Source organism: Oreochromis niloticus, linkage group LG7, assembly GCF_001858045.2.
Source record: "Oreochromis niloticus isolate F11D_XX linkage group LG7, O_niloticus_UMD_NMBU, whole genome shotgun sequence".
Taxonomy (NCBI): Eukaryota; Metazoa; Chordata; class Actinopteri; order Cichliformes; family Cichlidae; genus Oreochromis; species Oreochromis niloticus.
In genome coordinates, this window is record NC_031972.2 from 11,823,954 (window position 1) to 11,837,736 (window position 13,783).

General features: G+C 40.2%; 1 protein-coding gene across 9 annotated transcripts in view; it reads right to left on the minus strand.

Moving 5' to 3' along the window:
* Positions 1-202: 202 nt before the first annotated feature.
* The window catches only part of sec31a (SEC31 homolog A, COPII coat complex component), a 28,949-nt gene continuing 15,368 nt past the window's right edge, over positions 203-13,783 (minus strand). For 2 of the 9 annotated variants that reach the window (XM_005459670.4, XM_005459671.4), the window contains exons 19-28: positions 13,039-13,212; positions 10,914-11,150; positions 9,935-10,036; positions 9,353-9,455; positions 7,754-8,155; positions 4,286-4,341; positions 2,891-3,136; positions 2,370-2,489; positions 2,211-2,282; positions 203-1,664 (exon numbers count right to left, since the gene is read on the minus strand). In XM_005459670.4, coding sequence (XP_005459727.1) covers positions 1,485-1,664; positions 2,211-2,282; positions 2,370-2,489; positions 2,891-3,136; positions 4,286-4,341; positions 7,754-8,155; positions 9,353-9,455; positions 9,935-10,036; positions 10,914-11,150; positions 13,039-13,212 — 1,692 coding nt within the window. In that variant the 3' untranslated portion in view covers positions 203-1,484. The remainder of the gene's footprint in view (positions 1,665-2,210; positions 2,283-2,369; positions 2,490-2,890; positions 3,137-4,285; positions 4,342-7,753; positions 8,156-9,352; positions 9,456-9,934; positions 10,037-10,913; positions 11,151-13,038; positions 13,213-13,783) is intronic. The other 7 variants (XM_005459672.4, XM_005459674.4, XM_005459673.4 and 4 more) reach the window with 7 other exon arrangements.

Below are 13,783 nucleotides of genomic sequence, written 5' to 3' on the forward strand. Positions count from 1 at the left end.
AAAGACGGTCAGTTGATAATAAGGGGCCCGAAGTGTGCCGAAAAACAGTTGCATTAACAATAAGTTGCATGTGTAACAGTGCATTATATTTTAAACTCTGACTGTGTTATATAACACAAACACATATAAATGACCAAAGATTTCTGCAACTGTTTCCCCAATAGTCTTTCATTTCACAAACAAAACAAAAAACAATGCAAACTGTAAATAAATATTATTTATTGAAAATATTGCATGTAGTCAATCAAAAACAAAGACTTGTTTTCGTTTTATCAACAACATAAACGTGAGCTTGACCACTCAGACTTCAGCCCTCATCAAAGTTGAAATGAAAATCAAGTACAAGTCTCCTTCCAGTTTCGCTTGAGGTCTGATTAATTAGCAGAAAATTACTTCCAATGCCAGGAAAGACGATTGCTAGCATTTGTTTACGCATGCATACTTAAAAACTCAATAAAAGCACAGCCTGCTTTTGAAAGGTCCATTGCACTCTGCTGAGCTTTATTATTACACTGAAAAAACAAACAAAGAAGTAAAACATCAATGTCCTCAACACTTGGGATTACACTGCTCTGCACTGAAATATCCCACACACTGACTGTATCTTGGTCCAATGTGTTGTATGTAGTAACACTAGTGGTGAAAGTAAGTCAGTGAAAGCAGAAAAAAGGTTTTAAAGTTTAAACAAAAGTCATAATAGATGCATTAAAAAATAACTGGCATTCGATACGCACTGATTTTACTCTAAATACATGTGACACGTAGTATTGCTTTAACCCTAACTGTCACTATAATGCCATGTTTTTAACAAATTCATGTTCTCTCTGGTAAAATGAGTGATTATATCTGCAATCTTATTTGCAGGTCAACTGCAAAATGCATGCAAGTAATGATGCATTTGTATGTACAACTAAAGTGTTACTTTGTACTTTTGAGAAAAATTTAGAGATATTTATGAATTAAAGGTATATCAGCATTAGTGTAGTGCACAAAAGTTCAAAGACTTTAAAGATGAAGAGGCCGATATTTCGTCCACAGCTGCATACATTTTGAGCCAACAGCATGCATCAGGAGTCTGCCATTAATACACAATTCACTGATTATCAATAGACAGGAATGCCCTTAAAATTCATTATCTTTATTTTGCCTTATCCAGTTTTTATTCCTGATTGATATCTTTCATATTTATTTCTTAATTGTTGTGTATTAATTGTTGACTGATTTAAAAATAAATGCTTAGTGTCTGCTTGTCAGCCAGTCGAGAGGTAGCCCCTTAACTGGCTCAGAATTTACTTTCACCACTGAGTGCAACTGACAGCATGGCTTCTGTTTGACAAACATGAATGGCACAAAGAAGAATTTAACAGTATTTTCATACATAATTCTTCATTACTTGCATTGAAGGAGCTTCCCATGAAACTATTTTTTAATACTCAGATCGACCCATGCCGGGCCTCTCTCCACCTGTGAGACTTTCAGCCTCATCAGATCCCGAGTTTGTTGGCTTGCGTCAGCACCACCTTGAGTACAGGCATGAACGCTGAAGTCTCGCTGAAGTTGCTGTTGCTCACTATGTGGGTGTGGATGTTGATGCCCTCTGTGTAGGATCGGGACTCTATGCTCCTGGCTATGTTGTGTAGTCCTCCTACAATGGCAGGGGAGAGCTGCACAGAGGAACAGCAGAGTTATGTCAGTAGAATGGCCAACTCTAGCAAATCAATGCAAAACACCCATTGGGAAACAGTCATTATAAGGCAGTTGATGGCATGAATTCTTGACTGAGACTACATTTTATAATATGTTTATTTCTTTAAACATGAAGCACCTCTTTTGGGAAGGAGCTTCTCATGTGAAAATCTGCTGAGTTGTTTAAATTCCGGGGGTCAAATTTCTTTATGTTTTGACTATTGGTCAAAACATCAGAATTTACTTTCACCACTAAGTGGTTCTCATTATGTTTCTAGTCTGCGTAGAGACAATATGGACATTGTAATTTCACAGCATATCAAGGCACTTGAAGATGTGTGCATGGAGTATCACACTAACCCTATGATGACTAAATTTACAGATGACAAATACAGAAAATGATTTTAGGCTGTGAGAAATTTTTCACTATTTTCTTTACATTTTACAGATCAAACAACCATTTCACACTCTTGTTAAAGGCAAGATTCAGTGTTGACCTCTGCAGTGGTGTGCTGGATACTCACTGTCTGCTCTCTGAGTTTGTCATAGAGTGCCTCCAAGCGTTTGTTCGCGTCATCAAGCTTCCTCTTAGTTTGCTGTAAAAAAGATCAAAGACCACTCAGTTACTCATCTAAGGGCTCACTTTGTTGAACTGCACTGTTAATTTCATTACATAGACTCACAGGGTCAGTAGCTACAGCCAAGCATTTCTGGATCAGCCCCTCGAATGTGGTCTTTAGGACGAGGTGCTCATCAGGTATGGGTTTCTTCATGATCTTCTCAGCAGGGATGGACTGCAGAGGCTGAAGGTAAGGTAAGAGGCGTGTCAACTAGTACTTACCAAAAATATAAAAATGTGAATCATTCATCATTAAAAGAATAAATTTAAAAAATTGAAACACTTAAGATTTTATTTAGAATAAAGAGCTAACTACATTGCAGAGTTTTACAGTTTTATAACCCATATACTTGATATTTATACAGTATATGATATTTATCGAGGGAATACTGGATTTGTAGTCTGTGGCAGATCATACATGATTCTAAGGTATGTCTCTTGGTGGAATGACAATCTGGTAAGAAGCAGCAGAGCTAGACAATTAAAAACAAATACACAGATATATCATTTCCTCCAGACAGCCATCTGCGGTATATCATATACAAACTATGGTTTAACATTTAGTTAGACCTGAGAGGCATTTACCTGGGTCACATCTCCAGTGGGTGCTCCTGGTGCACCCTCCATGCTGGTCTTTGGCATTGCAGGGTTCATAGGTGGAGGGGAGAGCTGCTGCTGCATGCCTGAGTAGGGGACCTGGACACCGGGTTGGCCCTGCATCATGGCCTGAGGATCCCCAGAGGACATTGGCTGTGCCTGAGGGTCAGTGCCCAGCGGGGTCATTATGGGAGCAGTGATGGGGATAGGACGGGTGTAGTTCTCTGGAACCTGCTGAATAGAATTAAGCACAGTTTGTTTAAACTCTGTCATGGCTGTCTGTCTGTAACTTAAACGCAGACATAGACGTAAACTTTACAGATGTGGAATTTCTTACTGTCCAGAAATCCATCTTCAATTCTCAAACTGTTCTAGTAGTCAGCTAGCCAAACGTTGTACCCACTCCATGTTTAAAGTATAATTATTTTGCAGTTGTTGCAGTTTTAGAATTAGAACTGACAGCATCGGACATATTACATACTTTCACTGTCCTACTTGTGTAAATGCAAATACAGATCAGCACGGGTGAGGTTGTTCTTCGGGAGCTAATGCCGCCTAAATGATATAAAAACTCTGCCTGTCTTATTGTTGTTTTGGACAAAGCAAATTCAGCACACCAAAACATCAGTTTGTACTATTATCCATAATGAACTCTAAAGAAGCTTGGCATAAGCCAGAAAAGAGGGAGTTCAAAGGAAAAGTTGCCTCTTTTGAAAAGTGTTGCTTTCATTCACATGATTTCTTTGATAAAGACTCCTTTGTCTGATACTGACTTTACTTCAGTACTGGCTCTGTTGTCATAACAATAATTCTCCATACAAGGCCAGTCGACATAGGTAAAATAAATAATGAATCTTATTGAGCGTAACAAAAAATAAAGAGCCAAACAATAAAATGACAGTACGTAACTCAAAATAGCTAATATTCAAAGAGCTTTTATGTGTTAAAAAAATAAATAAATAAATAAATAAATAAAATAAATAAATATATATATATATATATATATATATATATGTATATATATAAAAAACTTGAGTTACCTCAAAATATTTCATATTACCATAAAAACTAAACCTGCCTCAATTTCCACCTTGCATTGCGTTTTTTCAATTTTCACTCTACAATTCAGATAATGGTACAACCTGATGCTGACTAGTGCACTAAACTGACCAGAGGAACAATAACAGGCAAAATGTTCACATTATTTAGGCAGAATCAGGTGTAAACAGACCACAAAATGGCATTTCTCATCCAACAATTTCAATAACTACAAATAAATCAATTTACCTCCTCAAACTGCCTGTCGAACAGCAGCAACAGAGTAATATAAATGTGTCTTAATTCTAAAATGTGTCACTCCAAACTCTGATTAATGAAACCTACCTTCTTTTTAGGGGCTCGGGTCAGGGCCGGAGGGTCATTCCAGCCGTTCTGAGGCCCTACAATGGAAAACAAATCTGTCTCATGTTTTGAATTTTTATTACAAGTCCCCCTATTAGCATTTATAAGAAGTTTAAAAAATATAACCACGTTAATTGGTTATTGATAACAGACTATGATATATCTCTAAGGAGCTATAAAGATTTTTTAGTTCTTTATTAATGCGCAGCATTTGTCGTTAATTCTTTTTTCAGCCATGAAAACAATCACTTATCACTGTTTTACGGTGCCATTCCTTAAATGTTTAAACAGCTGCCACCTCTTATGACATTGTTCAATAAAATTTAACTTTTATCATTTAAAAGTGACATTATTTTGTGTTACATGCCATGAATTAAACTGCTTATAAATGCTAAACAGGTGCAAAAATACATTGTTAACCAAACTTTGATTTGTATAATCATTAGATTCTGTTATGTTTAAAAGAGTAAGTATTCACTGTGGTTTTCATTAAATATCGTGAATGTTAAAGATGATTGCACCGTATCAACAAAAAAGTTGTGCAAATTTCTTCCAGAATAGATGGATTTTATTACACGTGTGATTGTAGTAGGTCACAATTATACCCGTGATTTTCTCATACTCTGTGAAGCCATGCAAAGTGTAAAAAGTATGATTACCTGGCTGTGTCCATAACAACTCTGTCATCTGAGCATTTAGCATTTCTCTCTGCTTCAGTTGGAAATGTTTTCAGCCATAGGACAACAGTGTGATTTTTACACAGTTTAAACTCTATGATTACTATTATCTATGAAAAAAAGTAGTCTGGTTTGTTTACATGTTCATAGTTGGTGAATTCTCCCAACAAATCAGAAAAGGACAGTCTCGATTATCACTGTCTCGCTGAAAACCTGTGACATTGTTGCTTTTTGCACTCTTTTAGAGCAGGACACTACTAATTCACACTTGAACTGCTTCAAATCCAGAGACAAAGAGGAGTTGAAAAGGGTGCAGAGAGAGCTGAGGGGACTGATAAGAAATGGGAAGGACAGCTACAGGCAGAAGATGGAGAACCAGCTTCAGCAAAATAACGTTGGTGAAGTCTGGAGAGGCCTCAGAACGATCTCAGGCCACAAACATCAGAACTCTCTGCCTGGGAGGGATGTGAGGTGGGCAAATGAACTGAATCATTTCTTCAACAGATTTGATTCAGCCATGAGGCAGTCTCCAACATCGGCTGCAGACTTACCCACCCCCACTGCTGCTGTTCCACCTCTGACACCTCAGACGCTTCACAACTCCTCTATTCACCCTGCTCACTCCTCCCCACCCCCAACAACAGCATCCAATACACACTCAACACAAGGCTCCAGCCTGTCTCTCTCAACCACCCAGGTTCGGAGGGAACTGAGGAGGATTAAAGCCAAGAAGGCAGCGGGTCCAGATGGCATCAGCTCGAGGGTCGTCAGGTCCTGCGCGGACCAACTGTGTGGGGTGATGGAGCACCTCTTCAACCTGAGCCTGAGGCTGGGAAGAGTCCCACAGCTCTGGAAAACTTCCTGTGTTGTTCCAGTGCCAAAGACTTCACGCCCCAAGGACCTCAACAGCTACAGGCCGGTGGCTCTGACATCCCACCTGATGAAGACCCTGGAGCGGTTGGTCCTGGCTCAGCTTCGGCGCCTTGTGAGCTCATCACTGGACCCACTTCAGTTTGCCTACCAGCCTGGCATTGGAGCGGATGATGCCGTCATTCATCTCCTACATCGTTCCCTCGCTCACCTGGAGACCGCTGGGAGCACTGTGAGAATCACGTTCTTTGATTTCTCCAGTGCCTTTAACACCATTCTTCCCTCGGTTCTGAAGGACAAGCTGGAGAACTCTGGAGTGGACCATCACCTCACTACCTGGATTTTGGACTACCTCACCGACCAACCACAGTATGTGAGGACTCAGGGCTGTGTGTCGGACAGGGTCGTCTGCAGTACGGGGGCCCCACAGGGAACGGTTCTGGCTCCGTTCCTCTTCACCATCTACACTGCAGACTTCTCCCACAACTCCACCCAGTGCTTCCTGCAGAAGTTCTCTGATGACTCTGCAATAGTCGGCCTCATCACTGTTGGGGACGACATGGGGTACAGAGGACTGACTCAGGACTTTGTGGACTGGTGCCAGCTGAACTACCTCCAGATCAACGCCAGTAAAACCAAGGAGCTGGTGGTAGACTTCCGCAGGCACAAGCATCCTCCACTGCAACCACTGAACATCCAAGGTATGGACATCGAGGCTGTGGACAGCTACAGGTACCTTGGTGTTCATCTGAACAACAAACTGGACTGGACTCATAACTCAGACGCCCTCTACAGGAAAGGGCAGAGCAGGCTGTACCTGCTGCGGAGACTCAGGTCGTTTGGAGTGGAGGGCCCACTCCTGAAGACCTTCTATGACTCTGTGGTGGCCTCAGCCATTTTTTATGGTGTGGTCTGCTGGGGAGGCAGCATCTCTGCTGGGGACAGGAAGAGACTGAACAGGCTGATCCAAAGGGCCAGCTCTGTTCTGGGAGGCCCTCTGGACCCAGTGGAGGTGGTGAGTGACAGGAGAATGGTGGCTAAGCTGTCATCCCTGATGGACAACATCTCCCACCCCATGCATGAGACTGTGAAGGCACTGAGCAGCTCCTTCAGTGGGAGACTGCGGCACCCACGGTGTGGGACGGAGAGATTTCGCAGGTCTTTCCTCCCCACTGCTGTCAGACTCTACAATAAAGACTTTTGCAGCTGATCAAACACACAAACCCACACATGTGCAATAAGACTGCTATATGTGCAATTCTTCTTCTGACGAAGTTGTGTTTTTGTATTTTCCTACTCAGTTGTATATAGTATTTGTATTTCTATTTTATTCTATTGTATATATTATTCTATTCTATTTTATTCTATTGTACATAGTATTTTATTTTATTTTATTTTATTTTATTGCATTCCAGTGTTTTCTAATTTCTGCTACATAACTTTGCACTTTTGCTGTAACAAAACAAATTTCCCACCTGTGGGACTAATAAAGGCCATCTTATCTTATCTTATCTTATCTTATCTGAATAAAATATCATCTGGTTGCGCTATGTCACTGGAATAAGTATAGGCGTAATATTAGCTTAATGCAGAAAACATTACCACCATTTAAATGCAAATTGCTTTAATAATTAAGATTTAATTTAATAGTGAGCAGAAAAAGTTTGTTATTTGTTTGTTTGAGATTTGTTATCTCCTGACATTATTATTCACATTATAGCAGGTAAGATTTAATAACCTGCACTGCAGGTTAACACTAATGAAATGAATTCATTTAGTAACTAGATATGATATTAACTGTTAGTGAAGGTAAACAGAGGAAACTGGAACGCTACTAGTTTTAAAGGCTGAGAAAATTTGTGAGGAGCACAGTGACAGTGAGGGTGATTAGAGGCATGCAGACCTGTTCTCTGAGAGGCGGGGATCAGCTTGTTGTCTATCTTTGTACCTGAGACTCCGCTCGGTGGAGGAGGCATGTATGACACAGGAGATCCTGGCCCGCCATGCTGGAAAGAAACTCCAGAGGACGGAGGAGTGGAATAGGAAGAAGAGTTAGGAAAGAAAAGAGGCTGGGAAGGAGGAGAGGAGGACAGGCACTGGTTGATGGGAGGCTGTCCAGGATAGAATGAAGATATTGGCTGAGACTGGACGGGCTGTGTGTACTCAGAGAGAAAGCCAGGGGGGTGAGGAGGAGAGGATGGCTCTACTGAAGGAGGTGGGTGAGCAGGAACAGAGGAGTACTGAAGAGGCTGAAAGAGAGGCACGCCACCAGCTCCATGCTGGTACTGGTTGACCTGGGGGTAAGCTGGGAGTCACACAGAGGATGTTCTGTTAGTGAAAAAACTGTTGCATGGTAAACCAAGTGCGCCATGCAACAGGATGGTTACAGTGCAGAGCATGCTGAAGTACTTAATGTTTCGCTGGCATATTATAAAACACTCAACGGACAAAGAGATAGGCAAACTGAACATTTTCACTTCCTGTTAGTAACTAAGATTAAGTATGACAGCACAGAAGAGATCCGACATTAGTGTTAAACAGCAAAATACTTGCTAGTGTTTCAAAGAATACATAAATAGATTAATTGGTGGAATTGGTGGAATCCTGTCTCCTTTATGCAAGATTTAGATGCTACTGATTCATTTCCCCATACATCACTGCAGCCTGGAGGAGGAGCGTATGCTCCACATAACCTCATTCACAAGTACAGCACTTCAACACCAGTTTTTTTTTCTTGTAAGTGCGGCTTTAAAATATGCCAAAAATGATCAAACCTGGACAGCTCAGTTTTAAACAAACTCTGCTGTGTTCATCATCTTGGTCTGATTTGGTTCAATGAAATTAGCTCAGTGTGGATCATCGATGAATAATAGCTTCTGTAGCCAGAAATCACAGAAAGGAGACTATAAAAGAAACTTTTATATAATCATCACATTTTGAAGTTTTCCTCATGGTTTCAGTAACCCAGAGATAACTGTCTGTACACTGATGATTACACTGCAGGCCGGAACTGCCGATAGATGACTCGGGGGCTTTTAAAGATAAATAGTTATATGATTTCTAGTATCTGGAGTAGAAAACTGGTATTACATGAGCCCATTTGATGAGCTTTTATCAACAAATATAATTCCGTAGCCCATGATCATCTAACTGGATCATATTGTAGGAATACTCCTGTTTGTTAGGTCAAAAAAAAAAACTTGAATAAAACTGTATCAAATGTGTATTGTCAAGGGTATGTGTGTGTATTAATGTAGTATATATATATATATATATATATATATATATATATATATATATAAATATATATATATATATATATATATATATATATATATATATATATATATATATATATATATATATATACATATATATATATATTAATCAATTTGGGCCTAATGTGCAAGACAAGGTTGTTTTACTAAAATGAAATCTATTTATTTCGTAAGCCAATGCCCCTCATGATAGACAGCTGAATTCTGGAAGTGAAAACACTTACGCTGGTACTGATGAGAATACATGTAAGCAGGAAGGGAGGAGACCGGAGGAGCTGCAGCCGTGCCGGAGGCTGGAATCCTGTACATTGGGTTTGAAGGCTCCACCTGAAAAAGTAGGGACAACAAATCTGAACTCTTCCTCCTCTGTCCACTGAGAATCATCACTGTGCTCTACAAAAGCAAGTTATGTAGTGATTATAATAAAGCTTAGTTTTGCTAGAGGGCAGAATAGTCTTATGTTAAAAGAGCTTTCATAGATAAAAGTGATGCAATAACTGCACTTCAGTGATGCTTAATTTGTGCAGAAGGGCATGCATTTTGTTTTAAACCATAAAGAGTAAGCTATAAATCATGCAATGATTCACATTAATTATGAGGTGGCAGCAGAAACAGATTGAATGAAGCTTTTGAATGCACTGTAGCCACGGAAGTACTAACAGGAAGTTCAGTGATGGTAGCTAGCAATGAGGGTTGGAAGCCATGAGGAGGTTTGGGATGTGGACCTTTGGCCTGCTCAGTGAAGCTTTTTAACTTGCAAAAAGAAGTGTGTGTCAAGGTTGAATGGGCGGTAATGCTCAGTATACCTTCTGGTCAGAGGCGCTGCCTACTTGAAGAGGAGGAGGGACATTGGGGAGGGCTGTGGGAGTTTGGTTACTCCAGGAGGTGACAGTGGAGGCAGCCCTCATCTGAAGCACACAGAAACACACGGCACATACCAATGATGGCCGCAGCATGGGAGGGGAGCACACACCAAACAACGCCACAGCAACGCCACAATGCACAAACATTGGACGGGTGGACATAAGAGAGGACTTTATAAGAGCCAAGGTTTAAATTACAAGAACACAACATCCTGAAAGAAAGTTTAGACACAATAACAAAATTGCCCAGACGCTGATAAAAGTACCCACAGCTTGTCATTTAAACCCTGGCAAGAATGGACTGGCAAATGATGAAATGACTACAACACATCAGGAAATTAAAATGAGCACTTTGTCAGGTAGTTAGTAAGTGTGGAGATGTCAAATTTAGAGGAAGAACAGGAAATAGACCAGTCTGCCCTCGGGTCTGATATAAACTTACATCAAGTTTCAACATGAACACATTAAAGAACAGATTAATCCACACACACGAACTGAAATTGTAAATTAAGGCTAAGAGACAGAGATCTTCTCATTTTCTAGATTTAAAGACAGGTATTGTTGAGGAAACAAAACTCCCAAGAAAAGAAACTATATTAACTATATTCTATGAAATTGTATTATATTGTATGAAAATGGTTATACACTAACAGAAAATCTGTTTTCATTAATGTGGGAAAATTTGGGGATTACTTACTTGCAGTATCTCTTTTTTAAATCCAATTTTTTTATTACAGCGTGGTTAAGACGATGCATCTGTGTATGTTTATGCTGGATTTCAGAATCTTAGTCTTGGGTAGTTTATACATTTGTATAAAAAATTTGTCAATAAAATCATAACAAATGCAAATCAGAGTAAATGATAGAGAGATAAGAACCAAAGAAAACTCAGATCTGTGTGTAAACACTGTTATGAACATACTGGCTGGTAATACTGTGACTGTGCTGGGTCGGAGGCGGATGTAGGCATGGGCACTGGTGCTGCTGGGGTGTGCTGAGGCACCATGGTGGGATGGACCTGGGTGTAAGGATGCCGAAGCTGAACCTCAGGGGCAGGCAGCTGAGATGGAGCTCTCTGGGTTTGCACTGAAGCTCCAGGAGCTGACCCCTGCTGCCCAAGAGCCCGAGTGAGACGGTCACGAAGCTGCTGAATGGCAACCTGGATGGAGCAAAAGACCTGGGTTAGATCCTGACATTCTTGATCAGGATACCTACATTGCATATTAAATGATAATAAAGTTCAAAATAAATTTCAAAAACCACCAGTAACAGCAATACTTCTCAACTGATCACTTCATTTTTTTTCCTTCTGCAGTTTCCAATAACTGAGCACAATAAAAAGTGTGCATGCCATCAAAAAAATACTGGAATAAAATGTTTTTCACTGTTTGCATGTTTGGTACCTCTGTTATTATTTAAGAAAAAAATTAAGATTAAGAATTATGAAACTAAACATTATACATTTTTATTGCTTTGCACACAGACAAATTAAATAACTCCATGTGTTATTTAAGTAAAAAAGAAATGAGCTTAGTAAGTCCCTCTATTTGACCGTGTCTGTCTGGGGTCTGACGGTCCAAACCTGCGATGTCAAACTCACTCCAAACACATAAAAATCTAAATTTCTATTGCAGAAAGTGAAAAAGGTCATTTACTGTCATTTAAATGTCTGGATGTTTGCATGAAGAAGAACTTTATTAATGTAAAACTGTTAGAGTCCTGTTAACAGCAACACTAACAAGCTTGGTGAGCAAGCAGCATTTCAACCTGTACAGGTGCACGGCACAGACAGACATGTCTAGGGATGGGTATCGAAACCCGGTTCTTGTTGAGAACCGGTTCCCACTGTTTCAATTCCTTGGAATTGTTTGCCATTTTTGCAAACGATTCCCTTATCGATTCCAGTCGCCCCGAATGACGTCACCATGTTGCGCAGCGTCATTTACCTGGCAGGAAACATGGCGCCTAAGCGGCTCAAACGCTCAAAAGTTTGGTTATACTTTACGAGAACGGATGACAACATTTCATTTAAGGGAGGAAACACTATGAATATGCAAAAGCATTTGCTCACAAAACACGCGATAACCTTAAATGAATGTCTTGTTTTTAATTCCGCTCCGGACTCGTGAATCTCAACCCAGCAGCAGTGGTAACGTTTGCACATCCTCTCCCATTAATGCGGCAGGTAAATAATCAACTAACAGTGCATATTATGTTAGCGCGATCTGCCTTATTACAAAACCTGCCATTACTTTGTGCTGCATTTAGGTGACCATGATGAGAGAGACAGACAGAGTCTGGCTGGCTCAGATGCTGGCAGTTCTCGCTGCAGTCTACCGTTAGCGTCTCCTTTCAGGCCAGGATAGACGAATGTCACCGAGCAGTGACTAAGTTTGTGGTCAAAGGCTTGCACCCATTTGCCACAGCAGATGCCCCTGATTTTCGGTAAGTGAATGTGTTTAATTGTAGGCAGGGACATTACTGGATATTCTTGTGTAATTGCTACAGAATAATTTATGTTATACGAAGGCTGTGGATCTCTTAAGATCTCACTGTTGGGTTTGTAAGGCCATGTTACTCCTAAATTTCTATCTTGTTCAAAGACAAGATATTAGCTTAGAACAAAGTTCTAAGCTAATCGACCTTAGTGTTCTCCTTTTTTAAAAAGAATCGATAAGAGAATCGATAAAGAATCGAATCGTTAAACAGAATCGAAAATGGAATCGGAATCGTGAAAATCTTATCAATACCCATCCCTAGACATGTCTGCTAATCCTAAGTAACAACAGCACTGACATGGTGGAGAAGTCCAGGTCAGTGATGCTTTGTTTAAACTGATGATTTTTATTAATACCATAGACCCTGTTCATGGTCATGAAAACAAAGCTACAACCAGTAACACTGAAAAACAGTAGGGATGTTTAGGCCGAGTGTATTCATAGAAATTTATATCTCATTAAGGACAAATACTCCCAAATATTAAAATATTTAAAAAAAAAACATACTTTTCAGAGAGCAGGTGCAACAAACAGCAGCTGTGTACATACCTGGTTGCTGTTGTCAGGCAGATAGGTGATGGCAGTGGCCAAACTGCCCTGGGAGGCCAGCAGGTTGGCGTACTGGCTCATCTTCTCAGCTAGCAGGATGCCAATAGCAGCAGGGCCAGAGCGCTGGGTCTGCTCTACTGCACGCCGCAGCACCACCACTTTCTCCACCAGGTCCTGAGGCACAGAGGCACAATACATGAGCACGACAACGTCATCAATTAAATATGTCAATGGTCACTTCGAGAAATATTGGCTTATTACCAACTATAAACAGTTCATAATTTACAATATTAGTAAACAGCTCCCTGTTTACTTAACCAGCAACTTTACCTACTTTAATTTGACTTCATATTTAGGAGGTGCTTTCTATTTTTGTCTCCAGAAAACTCTCTCTTTAGCTGCTAAATACTTCACAGTCTTCACCAGCCAGCTGCTACTTGTGTCTGTGTGCTCTTTGGTGCTGGAGTGGTAGCATATAGTTTTGTCCTGGACTGGAAATGCAGGGACACTGCAGGGTTAGGTGAAGATTTTCCTCAGAATTTCTTTGACTCAGTCATCATTTGTGCCATTACTAATACAAAAAATATTGGTTAGCACAGATTTAAAGTAAACTGAATATTTTTTTTCATAATATAACATAAAATGACAAAATGAAAGGTAGTGATTGTCCTAAGCTCACAATAGGATTGTTTTGGTTCACTCCCACTGTAAAAGCTCTAATAAGCCACTGTTTAATTCCTGCTAA